The sequence below is a fragment of the Ictidomys tridecemlineatus genome, chromosome X (genome assembly GCF_052094955.1).
Source record: "Ictidomys tridecemlineatus isolate mIctTri1 chromosome X, mIctTri1.hap1, whole genome shotgun sequence".
Taxonomy (NCBI): Eukaryota; Metazoa; Chordata; class Mammalia; order Rodentia; family Sciuridae; genus Ictidomys; species Ictidomys tridecemlineatus.
In genome coordinates, this window is record NC_135493.1 from 4,195,121 (window position 1) to 4,212,626 (window position 17,506).

Here is a 17,506-nt window from a genome sequence, read left to right on the forward strand (position 1 = left end):
GCTCCCAGGCAATGGTGCCTGGGAGAAGTCCCAGCTGAGGTGGGAAAGGGCAGCAGGGGCAGTAGAGGTAGTGCAATGGAGCTCCAACTTCTTTTTGCCCCAACACAAGCTCCCATCAGTAACAGTAGCTCATAATCAAGAAACACAATTGACATTTTACAACTTTCTACAGTGAGAAGGCAGTTGTACTCTAAAAAGATCCCAGGGTGACTGTGGTAAGGTTGCTAGGAGTATCACAGATGAGCTTATGACTATTGGAGGAATCCCTTGCAGATTTCAGCAGCTTTCTGACTGGTTCCCTTCCCCTTACCTGAAGGAGCCAAGGCAAGAGCTCCATGCAAGTGTATAGGAGAGACAGCACCCAGGCCCTGGTTCTCAGTCTCCTAGTTTACTCTTCCTGGCAGTCCCTCCCTCAGCCAGGCTGCACAGTAGGCTCTGGGAAAAACTAATCCATTTTACCTCCTTCCTCCCTTTTTCTGATTCCAAGTCCATTTCCCTGACACTATCTCCTATTCCAAGGCTAAGACACCAAACTCAGGCTTGGAAATTGGAGATAAGGGGGAAAAAAACTGCAAGTGCCCTATGGTCTGCTCTGAACTGAAAGCCATGGGGCCTAAGGGAAGGAGGATACATGCCTGGCTTACTTGCTAACCAGCACCCTGTGTACTGGGGTTTGAAAACTAAGCGATAGCTGAAGATAAACTACTACACAGCTTCCTCTCTGCCTTTGGTTCTTGACACATACTTCAAATTCTCAGTAACTTTCAGGTATGAGGTGCTGTGACCTAGATCAGAATGCCTAGATTCCTAAATTCTCTGATCTGACCCTATTTATAGCCATATCTGCATTTCTAACATCTGGCCAAATGTTAGATTAAGTGCCCAGCAGAAGACTAAGCAGGTTTCCTGGACCTGACAAAAAGGGAGCACTAGAGGCAGAACGGGCCTTGGTTTGCACAGCTGGTACAAAGGAAGATTGACAATAACCACTTGCAGAAGAAAATTAACTTGGTGTGAAATTTGTTTTTTCTAATTTTCAACTTATGTTTCTAAGTGAATAAGAATCAAATTGTACCAAATAACATAAGGGGTCATATTTTACATACAAACATTGATTTTGAATGAAACAGCAATGGAAATTTATCCAATTTTCAACTTAAGATATACTTGAATCAAACACTACATAGGTCAGAAATAAACTTGAAATCTCTCACCTGTCTTGTCATTTGCCAAACACAATCAATAAATTGAAGGAATATAGGAGATCGGTCAGGATCAGCATGGTTGTCATCACCATGGCCCACTCGCTGCAAAGAAAGCAAAAGGTTAAACATCTTCATGTATGCTTCAGTCCTCTCAAAAGTCATTTTAAGTTTCTTTGGTGATACAGTAATACCTTATCAGACCTAAAAGGATTTGTGGCACATAAACAGCACTTGAAAATGTTTACAAAATTAAAATGACTTCCATTTTTTTAGGAAACCAAGATTCAGCTTACTATATATGTTGATTGTTTTGTAATTTCTCTTTAATATAGTTGATTTCAATAAATGATAATCAAGTGGCTAGTGAACTTTTCAGTTCAAATAATGGGTTCAAGATCAGCTACCAGCAGGGGCTGGGGAAAGGAAAGGGAAAAGAGAGGTACTGGAGTCTGAATTAAAATCAGATCTATTCCATGCTTGTATAATTATGTCAAAATGGATTCTTCTGTCATATAAAACTAAAAAGAACCAATAAAAGAAGATCAGCTACCACATTAAGCAAATTTTATCAATGTGGGAGTGAGTACCAATTAGCTCACAAAGCACATCATGAATGTCATTTTCTCTGTAAGTATAAAACCATTTTTTCCCATTTTTCAGAAATGTCAGGAAGTCTGCATATCAAAATAGTGATTAATAGGGCTGGGGTTGTGGCTCAGTGGTGGTGTGCTTGCCTAGCATGCATGGGGCACTGGGTTTGATTCTCAGGACTGTACATAAATAAATAAATAAATAAATAAATACTCGTCAATAACTAAAAAATATTTTTTAAAAATAGTGATTAATAATAGTTTTTAAAAAATATTTATTTTTTTTTTAGTTATTGGCAGACACAACATCTTTGTTGGTATGTGGTGCTGAGGATCGAACCCGGGCTGCACGCATGCCAGATGAGTGCGCTACCACTTGAGCCACATCCCCAGCCCTAATAATAGTTTTAACCAATTTTCTACCACTCAAGAACTCTTCTTCCTTGCTCAAGGAGTCTGGTATTGTGTTTCAGATCTTTTTATGTTTTATATTAATAGATTGATACTTATTCTCACCCACATAAACATGATTGCTGAAAACATCATGAGTAAAAAGATAGCTAAAGAGTGAGCATTCTGAGAGAAGCTTAAAATAATATATAACTAAACAAAAGAACAAGAAAGAAAAAAAAACACTGGGAACATAGAACATGGTCACCACAGGGAGAAAAAAATATACTTCATCTATAAAATTGCCATCGGGAAGACATAAAAACAAAGAAATAACCAAGTCAATGTCAACAGCTCAGAGTAATAGTGTATTGCCCTCTTTTCATTTTTTAAAAATATTTGTAGCAGCTTTATTTTTAATAGTCAAAAGCTGGAAACACCCAAATGCCCACCAAGAGATGAGTGAATGAATAAATAGTGGTACAGTCATGTTTTGCTTAACAATGGGATAGGTTCTGAGAAACATGTCATTAAGCAATTTTGTCATTGTGTGAACATGACAGAGTATTTTTAGAATGATATGGCTATGACATCAGTAGGCAATATCTTATGGGACCACATCATAAGGGTGGTCAGTCATTGACCACCTTTTATGGGTGCATAATTGTATATCTCTACAAGGGAATGTTTCTCAACAATAAAAAGGAATGAAGTATTGATGCATGAAACAATATGGTTAGACCTCAAAATAATTATTCTGAGCAAAAGAAGCTAGACAAAGAAAAGAAGAAACTTCATGATCATATTTATGTAAAATTCTGGAAAATGTAAACAAACATAGGGTGACAGAAAACAGGTTAGTAGTTGCTTGGGAATGGGAATGGGGAGTTTTTTCATTTTTAATTGTAGTAAAATAGAAATAAAAGTTTTATCATTTGGGCCATTTTAAGTGTGTAGTCCAGTCACATTAAGCACATGCACACTGTCAGTACCATCACCACTATGTGTGTGTCCAGAACTTTTTTATCTGACAAAACTAAAACTCTGTTCCCATTAATCCCCAACTCCCCATTTCTCCTCCCCTTAGTCCCTAGCAACTACCTTTCTACTGTTTCTATGATTTTGACTGTTCTAGGCACGCCATGTAAGTGGAAAACGTTCACTCTATATACCTTTGTGACTGGCTTCTTTCATTCATCATGTCTTCAAGGTTCATCCATGTTGTACAGTGTATCAGAATTTCTTTCTTATTATATTCCATTGTATAGATAGACACATTTTGTTTACCATTCATCTGCTAATGAACATTTGGGTTACTTCCACCTTTGGGCTATTGTTAATAATGCTGCTATAAACAATGCTGCACAAATATCTGTTTGAGTCCCTGCTTTCTCTTCTTTTGGGTATATGCTCAAAAATGGAATTGCTGGACCAGATGACAATTCTATTTTTAATTTTTTTAGGAACTTCTATACTGTTCCATAGCAGCTGCATGCATTGCCTTATTTCTGTACTTGCCCTACATAAAATAATTTGTAGATCCTGCTCTTCAGTATTTAAGGTTCCTAGGGAGCAGTTCCTCACTGACAGTTCAAACTTTAGAATTCATTCTTTCTTTTGATAGACAGTCACTGAACTCCTATGGTGTGTGCAAGACATCATGTCTGGCCCTCAGAATTTCAGGCATTTTCATGGAATGTAGTAGAGTCCTAGTCTTTGGCTAGCCACCTAGAATACCAAGACAAACTTGTGCTTAATGACTATTCATTTGTGGTCTAGTCGAAGGAGAAAGACTTGTAAAGAACTAGGGCAATTAAGTATTGTAGGGGCTTCTGTGTGTGCATTTGGTACAGTGTGGGCTCAGAGGAACAAGTAAACCATTCTAGCATGGGGTTAGAGAGGGAACAATGGGGGAAATTCATAAAAGTTACAGTTATAGTTGAGGTCTCATTTAAACTTTGAATAATAGGGAGATGCCTATTTCCTATTGGCCAGGAATTTATTATAAGCAATGGAAACATGAGGGAGGATGCTAGGGGAGTCATACATAGCTGGGCATTACTGAGGCTTGGAAGATGAGGTAAGGGGAGGAAGTTGATAGATGAGGCTGGAGACGTGGGCCAGGGCCAGATAACTAAAGGGTTTGAGAGCCATGCTGATGGGTTGCCTATGATCCTGAAGGCCACAGGAAGGCACTGAGGGATTCACACTGGGCAGTGCCAGCATCATATTTGTCTTTTGGAATGTTCCATCAGGCTACAGTAGGGATGGTGGATTAGAAGGGGACAGGTTGAAAAGAGACTACTTAGGAGACTTTCTGAGGGAATTGGCGAGACCTGAATTAAGAGGGCAGCAGTAGCAACGGAGAGGAGATAACAGATTTGAATACATGTACTCAAAGTCATGAGATTGGCTGAGATCACTCAGGGATTAAGCACACAGAGAAGAGAAATCATCTAAGGACTAAGCCCTGAAGTACATCAACATTAAAAGGTTGGAGAAAAGGGGAGGACCCAGCAATAAGAGAAAATGCAAAAGTTTATAGAGGTCCAGAAGCCTAGTGAAGAAAGTGTGCTTCCAGAAGGTGGGAAGAATCAGCAGCATCTAATACTTAGGCCAAATAAGAGAAGGACTTGGCAAAGTGGCAGTTGCTGACAACCATGAGAAGACCATGATGTCAAGACAGCTGGAAGGAGACAGGCAGTGATAGTAAATATATATAATAATTTTGAGGAGTGTTGTAAAAGGGGAGCAGATAACTAGGGTGACAGCTAGAGAGGACTGTGAGGCCAAAGGGTTCGGGGGGATATAATAGTATGTTACTCTACCAAAGGGAATGATCTAGGAAAGAGTAGGAATGGGGACAGGATGGAGGAAGAACAGTCAGTTTCATAATAAGGTCCATGAGGTAGATGATGGAAGCAGATGGACAAGGGCAGGAACTGGCCTCAGTAGCTCAGGTGTCTCATTCCCAGAAATTCTAGGTAAGGTAGATTACAGGGACCCAGTGGGTAGGTGGTTGCAGGCCTGAAACCATGGTCTAAATGCTGGCTCCATTCTAACAGTATGACCTAGAGGAGATAACTCATATTCCTGAAACCTCAGTTTCCCTGCCTGTCAATGATAGTACCTGCCTATCAAGATTAAATAAGATGATTCATGTGATGGTGCTGGACATACAGTGGTACTCAGTAAATTGAGGCCATTATGAATCATACAGTCATATCACCTTCTCTGTGGCCATGACGTGGCCAGCCCCAGCATTAGCAAGGAGGGACAGGACCACAGAATTGTGGGCTATCTGGACACATGCATTCCTGGTCAGCCCAGTTGTGTGCTGCCATCTCTGTTGTTTCAATAGACAGCCACTACTGCTGCCCATCTGAGAAAGGCCACTTGCCAGCCTTACCTCCCTCCAGACATACAGTTTGGAAAGGACAGGTAGAAGAGAATGGTTTCTGAATCCTTAGGGAAGGCAAATTGCAAATATTTCAAAAGATTCTATACGCTATCCTCCCCATTGAGTCTAGCCTTGATGAGAAGAAACAAAGGTGTTCATGATAGTGTTTAAAAATAACCAAAAGAGGTTAAATTTGGCTGGCACTTAGCAGGGACCCTAACATCTAAGCACTTGATACACCCAACCTCCATCCCCCATACCACTCCATTTCAGAGGGGAGGAAACCAAAGCAAGAGAAGGGAAGGAATGTATCTAAGGATCTGACAAGAATTCCCCTGGGGCACGGGATTCGGAGGCTATGGACCTGACCATTTTAAAGGGCTGTGAGGGCCTCTCTCTGCTCTCCACTTGGTGCTCCTACATGGAAGCCATTGAAGTCCTCATGTTGCCCATCCTGCATTCCAAAATGAGTCTCTCTGGGAATCTTGGAGTCTTCCAATCCAATGCATGGTGAAGACAAATCCCCAAGAGATCAAGAGACTAGGAATTAGCTACCAACTGGATAAAAACACAAATGGCAGCCTCAAAATGCCATGCCAGGTGACCCAGCAATTTCACTCCTGGGGATATGTTCCCCAAATTGAAAGCAGGTTGCTTTGGGGTGAGTTATGTACTTTGCAAATTGAAGTCCTAACCCCTAGTATCTCCAAATATTATGGGATTTGGAGATAGGACCTTTAAGGAGATGAAGTTATAATGAGGCCATTAGAGTGGCTCCTAACCCAATATAACTGGTACCCTTATGACATGAGAAAATTTAGACACACAGAGAAACACCAGGGACACATGCACATAGGTACGAGCATGTGAAGAGGCAGCAAGAGGGCAGCCATCTGTAAGCCAAGGACAGAGGCTCAGGAGAAACTAAGTTGCCCTGCTGACAACTTGATTTTGGAGTTCCATCCTTTACAACTGCAAGAAAATACATTTCTGTTGTTTTAAGTTGCCCAGTCCATGGCACTTCATTATGGCAAAAACTTGTACATCCATGTTCACAGCAAAAAGTGGACAGAGCCTAAGTGTTCATCTACAGATTATGGAAAAACAAAACATGGCATATATATACAAGGGAATACCATTAACCATAAAAAAGAAAGGAAATTTGATATTTGTTATAATATATATCAACCTTGAAACATCATGCTTAGTGAAATAAAGCCATTAAGGGAAAGTAAATATTGTATAATTCCTCTTATATAAGGTACCTAGAATAGGAAAATTCACAGAGACAGAAAGCAGAGCAATGGTTATCAGGGGCTGAAGGGAGGGGAAAATGGAAGCTGAATGCTTAAGATATGTATAGAGTTTCCATTTGGGATAATGAATAGTTTGGGACTAAACAGAGGTGATGGTTACACAACATTATGAAGGTCATCTAGGACACTGAATGGAGCACTTAAAAATGATTAATTCTATGTTATATGAATTCTACCTCATTTTTAATAAAAAGGCATACATGTACACAAAAAAGCCCTGCCATACAATGTTGAGGTCCATGGTATTCTATTATGGCAATTCAGGTTTGATACAGAGGTGAAAGTCTGCATGCAAGTGTGTGCACACATGTCTGTATATGCTACACATGGCAGGTACATACATATGACAAAGCAAAACATTCAACCACAGACCTCATCATCTCAACTTACCAGTGCAAACCTATGTCCGAAGCTTATCCACTCCTTTTCTATGAGAGTTTCGAATCCTTTAATGGTCCTGTAATAACTGTCCAACATCAGCATCGCCAAAGATGTGAGCTGGGCTGTTCGGTCCCAACCATCGCTGCAGTGCACCACCACAGAGGTTTTCCCAGATTCAATTTTATCAGCAATTCTTACTGCCCCAGCAAGAAGCATCTTCAGAAAAGAAGATATATCAGATAAAACTACACTGAATTTCAATTAGTGCATAAAATAATTAGAACTTTGGAAGTTTTGGTCAATAAACCAAACAAGAATGCCATGAAGGGGCTGAAGGCTGGAGCTCAGTGGCAGAACACTTGCCTAGTACTGGAGGCCCTGGTTTCCATCCCCAGAACCACACACACATACATACACAGAAGACTGCCATGCAGTCAATTAAGAATCACCAGGAAATTTTAACAACATTTAAAAAAAAGCATACAAAGAAAAACTACAGCAGTAATTCAGGTCCTTTTCTAAACAGTCACAAAGTTCTTTTACAACCTGACTTGAGGCAAGCCTTAACCCCCTTTGATTGTCTTTTACAAAAGCCCTCTACAAAGACCATAGTCAGGATGCTGCCTGAGGAAACCAAGAAAGCTCATAAACAAAGCAAAGATGCACTTATTTGTGATACCAAAACCCACTTGGAGATGGGGAAATTTATGGCACTGATGGAGTGAAATCTTAAATGGAAAGCATTTGACTAGACCTCTTTACCCTTATATATTCCAGCCAATGTGTCCCATCCACGTTGGATAGCCACCGTGCCTCATCAATGGAAGGGTACACGATCTCTTTTAATTTCCGTAGTGACTCTCTCATCACATGAATATTGTGGATCTCCAAGAATACAAGCTCGGCATTAGGGTAAGCACTTTCACTTTCATATCCTCCACCCTTTGCCTGTGAAAAACAAAAGATATATACCATTTATCTGGAATTAACTTTTCTATTGTTTCTAGTGCTACCAGATACAGACCACTAAAGAAGTAACAAACATATCCATTGATAAACCTTGTATATACTTATCTGAGTGTCCTGGAGTTGCCAGAACAAAGTACCACAAACTGAGTAACTCAAAATAAAAGAAATGTATCATCTCACAATTCTGAAAGCTGAAAGTCTGAAATTAAGGTGTTGGCAGGGTCAGGTTCCCTCAAAAGCCTCTTGGGGAGGATCCTTCCTTGGGCTTGCTTGTCCAGCTCCTGGCAGAAGCCTCAGGCATTCCTGGTTTGTAGAGACATCACTTTAATCTCTGCTTTCATCTTCACTTGACTTTTTCCCCTTTGCATCTCTGCCTCTTCTCTCTTCTTATAAAAAAATACCCTTTGTATAAAATTAGGGACTACCTCAATACAATATGACCTCATCTTAATTATACATGTAAGAACCCTATTTTGAAATAAGGTCACATTTGTATGTATTAGGAGTTAGGACTTAATATCTTTTTATAGGTATATAATTAAAGTCATAACAATCCTTCATCTACTAAAAATTTTTAAAATATAAAAAACTGGTTCTTACTTAAGAATTAGGTTTAAAAAGGTATTCTTTATGTATAACTAAAAAGAACCAATTAAAAAAATTCCTTCAAGAAACTGAAAACAAACTTAAAAGGTATCTACTGTTAGTGCTATATATCTGAATAGAAAAAAGTTGCACTGCTACAAAATTTCTGCAATAAAATAATTTGGCAATCAAAAGACAAACCATAACATTTATCTAAGCAATTTAACTAAAACAAAATACAAATGTAACAAAAAAGGAGGATATAGCCCACTTCCTGATGGTTACTCAAGAAGTTAAACATAAAATTGCAATATGATCCAGCCATTACACTTGTGTATATATATCCCACAGAATTCAGAAAAGGTATTCAAACAAAAATTTGTACAAAAACATTCACAACAGTACTATTCACAATAGCCAAAAGGGAGAAACTATCCAGATGTCCATCATCATCAGAGAGCTGGATAAAAAAAATGTGGTTTATCTATACAATTGAATATTATTTGGCCATAAAAAGGAATAGGGTACTAATGTTAAAATGTGGATGAACCTTGAAAATGAAGTAAAAGAATACAGGGATTTAATATTGTATGATTTCATTTATATGAAGTGTCCAGAACAGGGACCCCATAGGAATAAGACTAGTGGGTCCCAGGGGCTGGGAGAAGGGAATGGGAATTGACTGCTACAATGGATGGGGTTTGTATATGGGGTGGTAAGAAGGGTCAGGAGTTAGACAGTAGTGGTAATTGCACAACACTATGAATGTACTAGGAGTCACTGAACTGTAAACTATGGAATGGCTAAAATGGTAAGTTTTATGTTATCTGACTTTTATCTCAATAAAATAAAGAAAGGTAAACATGTCTGTGACCCAAAGACCACACTCTTCATTCAGTTTCCAATCATTTACCAAGTAAATATGAATGCCCATTCCTGGAGCAACAATGATAAACAAGTAGAGACCCTGGTCTTTCAGGTCCCCCAAATCTGGGGTAGACCGGGAAGAACAGGGTAAAGAGTAGCACAGGGCTATAGGTCTTCTGCTCTGGGAGAACCCAGGGGACCCCAGGAACACTGGCCAGGCCTGTTCCACCAGAGGGAAGAAAGCACAACTTGGTGAGAAATGGGCAAGAACATCCAAGGTTAAGGGGCCATGGAGATTGACAGTGACACAGCTTCCTGAGAGGGGCATAAGAAATTCAGCAGACAGAAATCTAGGGCAGCAGCAAGAATGGTGAACAATGAGACCAGAGACTATGCTGGGACTCAGTGCTAAGCATGAAGAGGGTCAGACAACAGAGGAATTACTGACTCTACTGGGAAGAAGACACTGGAGGTGGGTGAGACTTTTTGCTATCTTCCCTCTTTCTGCGTCTATTTCTATATGACCTTATTATAGGGACACTGGTCATTGAATTCAGGGCCTATTCTAATTAGTTAAGACCTCGTCCTAACTGATTACATCTACAAAGGCCCAATTTCTAAATAAAGTTCATATTCTGAGGTTCCAGGTAGACATAAATTACTAGATCCATTAGAGGGGTTCAACATACAAAAATCAATGAAATGCAGCACATTAACAGAATGAAGGAGGAAACAACTACATGAACATCTCAATTCAGAAAAAGGATTTGACAAAATCAAACATCTTTTCAAGATAAATACATTCAACAATCTAGGAAAGGAGGTAAACTTCCTTTATTTTGATAAAGGACATGTATGAAAACGCATAGCTCATATCATACCTAATGGTGAAAAATGGAATACTTTCCCCTAAGATTAGGAACCAGGGCTAAGGCTCAGTAGCAGAGTGCTTGCCTAGCATGCGTGAGGTACTGGGTTCAATCCTTAGCACCACATAAAAATAAATAAAGAGATTCTGTCCATCTACAACTATATAAAAAAAGTTTAGGAACCAGACAAGGATGCCTGCTTTTACCTGAGATTCAACATTGTGCTACAGGTTTTTTATAGGGAATCAGGCAAGTAGCTATGAAATACAATACCAGAAAAGACATAGTCAAACTCTCTATTTGCACATGACATAATCATATATGTAGAAGAGTTGATGGGGACTTCAATAAATGAATATCCTGTGTGTTTCCTAGACACATACACTGCTATGGTTAAAATTATTGTAGACATGCATTTTGGTGTCCTGCTTTTATTTCTTCTGAACAGGATAGAAGACAATGAAGTGCCTATTAGATACTGAGAAAATCACCTCCATGAAATTAAGAAAACTATCCTATACACAATAGCCTTAAAAAAATACTTGGGAATCAATCTAACAAAAGAGGTGAAGAACTTCTACAATGAAAACTTCAGAACACTAAAGAAAGAAATCGAAGAAGACCTTAGAAGATGGAAAGATCTCCCATGTTACCAGATAGGCAGGATTAATATTGTTAAAATGGCCATACTACAGAAAGCACTATACAGGTTTAATGCGATTCCTATTAAAACTCCAATGACATCTTTTTTTTAAAAAACATCCACTCTTTTTTTTTAAATTATTTTTTTTAGTTGTAGACAGACAAAATACCTTTATTTTATTTATTTGTTTTTATATGGTGCTGAGGATCAAACCCAGTGCCTCACACATGCAAGGCAAATGCTGTACCACCTGAGCTACAAGCCCAGCCCCCAAAATGACATTCTCCATAAAAATAGAGAAAGCAGTTATAAAATTCATTTAGAAAAATAAGAGGCCCAGAATACCCAAAGCAATCCTTAGTGAGAAAAGCAAAGCAGGAGACATCAAATGCCAGACCCTACTACAAGCTACAGTAACAACAACCAAAAAAAAAAACCCAGCATGGTATTGTCACCAAAACAGACATGAAGACCAATGGTACAATAGAAGACACAGAAATAAACCCACAGAAATACAGTTATCTCATACTAGACAAAGGCATCAAAAACATATACTGGAGAAGATGACCTCTTCAACAAATGGTGCTGGGAGAACTGGAAATCCATATGCAGCGAAATGAAACTAAAACCCCTCTCTCTCACCCTGCACAAAACTCAACTCAAAGTGCGTCAAGGACTTAGCCATTAGACCAGAGACCCTGTGTCTACTAGAAGAAAATTTAGGCCAAACTCTCTGCCATGTCTGCTTAGAAGCCAACTTCCTCAACAACACTCCTAAATGCAAGAAGTAAAATCAAGAATCAATAAATGGGATGGTATCAAACTAAAAAAGTCTCTTCATAGCAAAGGAATCAATCAAGAATGTGAAGAGAGGGGCTGGGGTTGGGGTTCAGTGGCAGAATGCTCGCCTTGTACATGTGAGGCACTAGGTTTGATCCTCTGCACCACATAAAAATAAATAAACAAAGATATTGTGTCCATGTATATATAACTAAAAAAAAATAGAAAAAAAAGAATGTGAAGAGACGGCCTACAGAATGGGAGAAAATCTTTGCCACCCACACCTCATATACAGCATTAATCTCCAGGATATATAAAGAACTCAAAAAAACTTAACACCATCACCACCACCACCACCAAAAAAACAAATAACTCAATCAATAAGTGGGCAAAGGAATTGAATAGGTACTTCACAGAAGAAGAAATATGAATGTTCAACAAATATATGCAAAAAATTTAACCTTTCTAGCAATTAGAGAAATGCAAATTAAAACAACACTGAGATTTTTTTCTTACTCTAGTCAGAATGACAATTATCAAGAATACAAGTAATAATAAATGTTGGCAAGGATGTGGGGGGAAAGGTACACTCATACATTGCTGGTGAGAATGCAAACTGGTGTAACCACTATGGAAAGCAGTATGGAGATTCCCTAAAAATCATGGAATGGAACCACCATTTGACCCAGTTATCCCACTCCTTGGTATATACCCAAAGGATTTAAAATTAACATACTACAGTGACATAGCCACAATCAGTGTTTATAGCAGCTCAATTCACAATAGCTAAGTTATGGAACCAACCTAGGTGCCCTTCAAGAGATGAATGGATAAAGAAAATGTGGTATATATACACAATGGTTCATTAATCAGCCATTAAAAATAATAACTTTATGATTTGTGCTGGTAAATGATGGATCTAGAGATTATCATGATATATGAAATAAGCCAATCCCAAAAAACCAAAGACCAAATATTCTCTCTGACATGTGGATGCTAATACACAATAAGGGAGGGGAAGGGAGAATAGAAGTTCAGTATATTAGACAAAGGGGAATGGAGGGAAGGGAGTTGAGATGGGAATAGGAAAGACAGAATGCATTGGACATAACTTTCCTATGTTCATATATGAATAAACAACCAGTAAAACACCACATCATGTACAACCACAAAATGGGATCCTAATTAGAATAGGTTATACTCCATGTATGTATAATATGTCAAAATACACTCTAGTCTCATGTATATCTAAAAATAATTTTTAAAAATTAAAAAAAAAACAAAGCATGTACCTTGTTGGTATCAGCAACACTGTTTTGTCGGGCATCAAAGATAATAAGTTTGTGGGACTGTGCATTAGCATCCATTATTGTTTGTAAGTATTTTTCATCCTCTTTGCAGCGTTTATCATTGGGACCCACCAGTGGCTGGCTGCAACGGGTAATTGTTGCCTGACTCTCCGGATGAATCCATGACAACACCTAGTGTTTTTAAGCAAAAATATTAGTACAGTTCCTAAAGCAATATATTCTCTAATTACTTGGGACAAAAAGCACAATCTCTCCCTAAAATTTTCCTCTCCAAACACATTTTATTTTCCTTCATGTCACAGTGGATAACCACATGGCAGGGTGTGCAGCAGTTTGTTCAATATGTGTTTCTCCTAAGCCAGACAGTTGGCCACATCTATCCCCAGAGCCTCATGCACATCAGCCTAGCACATGGTAGCTACTCATGTACCAAAGGCACAACATACTCAGGTACTGAGGGCAGGTGGCTACTTCTTTAAGGTGGAAGTCAACAGATCTTCTAGAAAATAGGATTTGTGAGGTGGGAGGCTGGCTCATCAGAGCTGAGAGAGCAGTACAGTGGCCAAAGGACCCACTGTTCTGCCCAGGTTTTAACTCATCTGACTAGATGAGCTCTAAAATCTCCCTTCATCTCAAAAATTCTATGATTCTAAAAAAACAAAAAAACAAAACCTAAGTCTAACTATTACTGAAATATAGCCCCAAACCTATTTAATTGACTAGTTTACTCTTTTCTCCTAATTAAAAAATAATCATTGTATCTCCACAATAACATATGTGGCAGGGTAAAGACAAAGTAAACACAGTCTCTTAAAAATTTTAAACTCTGCCACCAAACCTTCCATTTTCCTTCAATGGCCAAGTGACTCAGAATTATAACAGCTAGAAACTCCAGGGTAAAACCATCACTCCCTGCTGGCTGCAATTGTTTCTGTAACAGTGTTCTTCCCATGCAGCTACAGCATTCCACTCAGCATGAAGAAAGAAAGTAACTTTTCCAGGACATTTTCCTGAAACCCGTGATGTGAACTGTTAATGCAACATCATGTTCTTTCTTGCTGTGTCTTTGTTATTCTCCTCTACATTTGGAGAGCATAACTTAAGTTACCCTTGCACTTAGAAACGGGAAATCATACAAAGGGGAGATGCAGCAAAAAGAATGTTTATATCATTAGGTATTTCTTTTTTTATTTACTTTTTTAAAAGTTTTTTTTAAGGTGGACACAATATCTTTATTTTATTTTTATGTGGTGCTGAGGATTGAACCCAGTGCCTCACGCATGCCAGGCAAGCACGCTATCACTTGAGCCACATCCCCAATCCCATTAGGTATTTCTTGAGAATCAAAGATATGTTCATTTTTAAGCTTTTTTTTGCCTACTGTCCACTTGGCTAGATTGTTTTCTGTCTTGCATCTTCCCATATTTGATCTAACACAGTGTATGTTTCCATCTGAATGACAATCTTCATTACTTACAGGGACTCTGCCTTTTGCTCGAAAGGCTGCCACTTTTGAAAGGTCATCATCTTTTACACTAGTTGGCACAACAATGATGGCAGGGTAGGTGTCACAGAACTCATAATTACTGTTTATTTTGGATATTTTCCAACTCTCATTTGGCAAGCCCTGAAGGGTGTTAAGAAAAAGGGAAAAACATAATTTTCCACTTTGAAAAATTACTAATCATTAATCACATCTGTTTCTTATTTTCTACAAAAAATCATTTATACCTTGTTTATTGTTACTTACAAATTCATACATGTGTATATACACATATGTATACACTTGTATAATATATATATGTATTTTATATATATATATATGAGTATATATATATATATATGTGTGTGTGTGTGTGTGTGTGTGTGTGTGCGCGCGCGCGCGCATGTGTGTGTATAAAATCTGGTATAACCTATTTCCTAGATATTCTAAAAATCTAATGAAACATAAGGTTTTCAAAATCATACAAATATTACAAGTATAAAAGTGTACACTAGAATTCCAGTTCTATATATTTCTTGTCCCGTTTTCTATAAATAATAAGCTTAGTGTTGTTTCTAAAAATACACTAAAAGTACCTTATATACATAATAATAAATGTTGGAAATAAGTAATACAAAACATTACATCAAATAAAAGGTATAGACAAACATAAAATATCATGAAAATAAGATTATACTGGAAATAACTTGGAACTGACAATGTACTACGGAGCTCCCAAACTCACTAGCACCACCTCAGACAGATGCAGTATTGCCATACACCACAAATTGAACTTAATTAAGTGGTTTGGATTTGTAGTCATTAACTCTTTATCAGGTCATCTAATAAAAACCACCTGGAAGATCTGTCTTTTAAACCCCCATTCTTTTTCTTTAATTTTTAAATTATTTATTTATTTGTTCTAATCAGTTATACATGACAGCAGAATGCTGTCATGTACACAAATGGAGCAGAATTTTTCATTTCTCTGGTTGTACCCAAAGTAGGGTCACACCATTTGTGAAACCATACATGTAACTAGGGTAATGATGACTGTCTATAAACCTCCATTCTTGACCCCTTACACACCCTCTGGCAAAGGATGAACAATCAGTGACAGAGTCAAAAGTTTGGCATAGGAGAAGAGGCACCCCAAGAGATGGAGAACCCATAAGATAGAGAAGTTGTGCCTATGTACAACTTACTGGAAAGTTTCTTTTCCTCTACCACATTTCTAACCTTTTAGAAGAGAAAAAGATGTTCAACTTATTTATTTTCAGTCTAATAAGCAATATCCTTTACCTGTCTCTTATATTCAGATACTGGATCATAAACTTTCCAGCCATTAATTGGAAATTTTTCTTTATAACTGAATGCAAATAGTGCCTAGATACAAAAAACACAAAACAGATGTCAGTATATATATATTTACATCATATACCCATTATTAAAGCTTTTTATTCTGATATGAGCTGAATGTATTAATACTCCTATTATAACTTCAAATTCTGAACTAACAAATTGGTAGTGTCTCAATCATTACAGAGAACTGAAAACATCCAAATATTCTAATATTATTTATCAATAGAAGTAAAAAGAAATGAAGGAAACCTCCAGAAAACAGAATAATTAAGCACAAAATTATTAGACCATCACAATTGCTTGCAGAAAAGGTTTCCTTTGGTGAACTTACCTGCCCATTGGAAAGAGGAAATGCATGTTTGTTGAGGTTTTCAAATATTCCAAGTTTACGCTGTTCCTCCTGTTTATAAGCAAGTCGCAAGTTCCTCATATCCTGGTTTAAAAAAAAAAATTAGAACTCAAGTTACTCAATATTTACTGAACTTCTATGAAGCAGATACCATGCCTATACTGATAAATAAAATATTTTATTCATCTCCCATTTTCTACTTTCTACAACTATCAAGAAAAATTTAACAAAAGCACTTCCAATGAGATAAAATAATTAAGGAAACGATAACATGGGGGATGTACTATATAGGGAATCATCAGATGTAACAGAATAAGGTTTGTACACAAAAGCTGTGCCATCAAGTACTGTGAAGTTACTGAATAAGCTGTGCCATGGAATTAGTTGTGCATTATAAACCACTGAAAAAAAATCTATAGAATTCATACCATTCATAAAACAAAAAATGTCTTAGATGCTTCCCTTATGCACTTACAGAAAGTTTTAAAAATATCATGTAGAGACAGTGACATACTTAGAGCAACATGATGCTATTTCTCCAGCTCACAGTTTCTTGAAATGCCTCCCCACAATGCCAGTTGATGGCCAAAGGCCAAGCACAAGTCAATGGGAACAATCCCACCAAGCCCAGCTCTGATGCTGTCATTTTTCTCATGACAATGTTTTAGGCTTTTCCTCACAGTATTTTTAAAACTATGTCTATGTCAAACACAAAAATCTCATTCTCAAAGATTATATTTGAAAATAAATGTAACCACAAACAAAGGAATCACAATTTGGGAAATGAAGTTGTGTAATATTATTTATAACACCAAAAGCATGGGAATAACCCATCAGCAGGGGCTATAGTTAAATAAACTATAAACAGCTAGCCAGACACTAAAGAATTGTGAAAATCAAGAAGTAACTCTGTATATACTAATAGAAAGAAGTTCAAATGTATATTGGTGAGGGGTAAAAGAAAGGAGAACACTGTATATAATAGAGTACAATTTGTATTTTCAAAG

The 17,506-nt window shown here is 37.7% G+C and overlaps 1 protein-coding gene across 36 annotated transcripts in view; it reads right to left on the reverse strand.

Moving 5' to 3' along the window:
- The window catches only part of Mtmr1 (myotubularin related protein 1), a 79,169-nt gene that overhangs the window by 16,616 nt on the left and 45,047 nt on the right, over nucleotides 1-17,506 (reverse strand). For all 36 annotated transcript variants that reach the window (XM_078034115.1, XM_078034117.1, XM_078034114.1 and 33 more), the window contains 7 exons: nucleotides 16,482-16,583; nucleotides 16,091-16,174; nucleotides 14,783-14,932; nucleotides 13,288-13,476; nucleotides 8,045-8,230; nucleotides 7,292-7,498; nucleotides 1,215-1,307 (listed from right to left, as the gene is read on the reverse strand). In XM_078034115.1, the coding sequence (XP_077890241.1) occupies nucleotides 1,215-1,307; nucleotides 7,292-7,498; nucleotides 8,045-8,230; nucleotides 13,288-13,476; nucleotides 14,783-14,932; nucleotides 16,091-16,174; nucleotides 16,482-16,583 (1,011 nt within the window). The remainder of the gene's footprint in view (nucleotides 1-1,214; nucleotides 1,308-7,291; nucleotides 7,499-8,044; nucleotides 8,231-13,287; nucleotides 13,477-14,782; nucleotides 14,933-16,090; nucleotides 16,175-16,481; nucleotides 16,584-17,506) is intronic.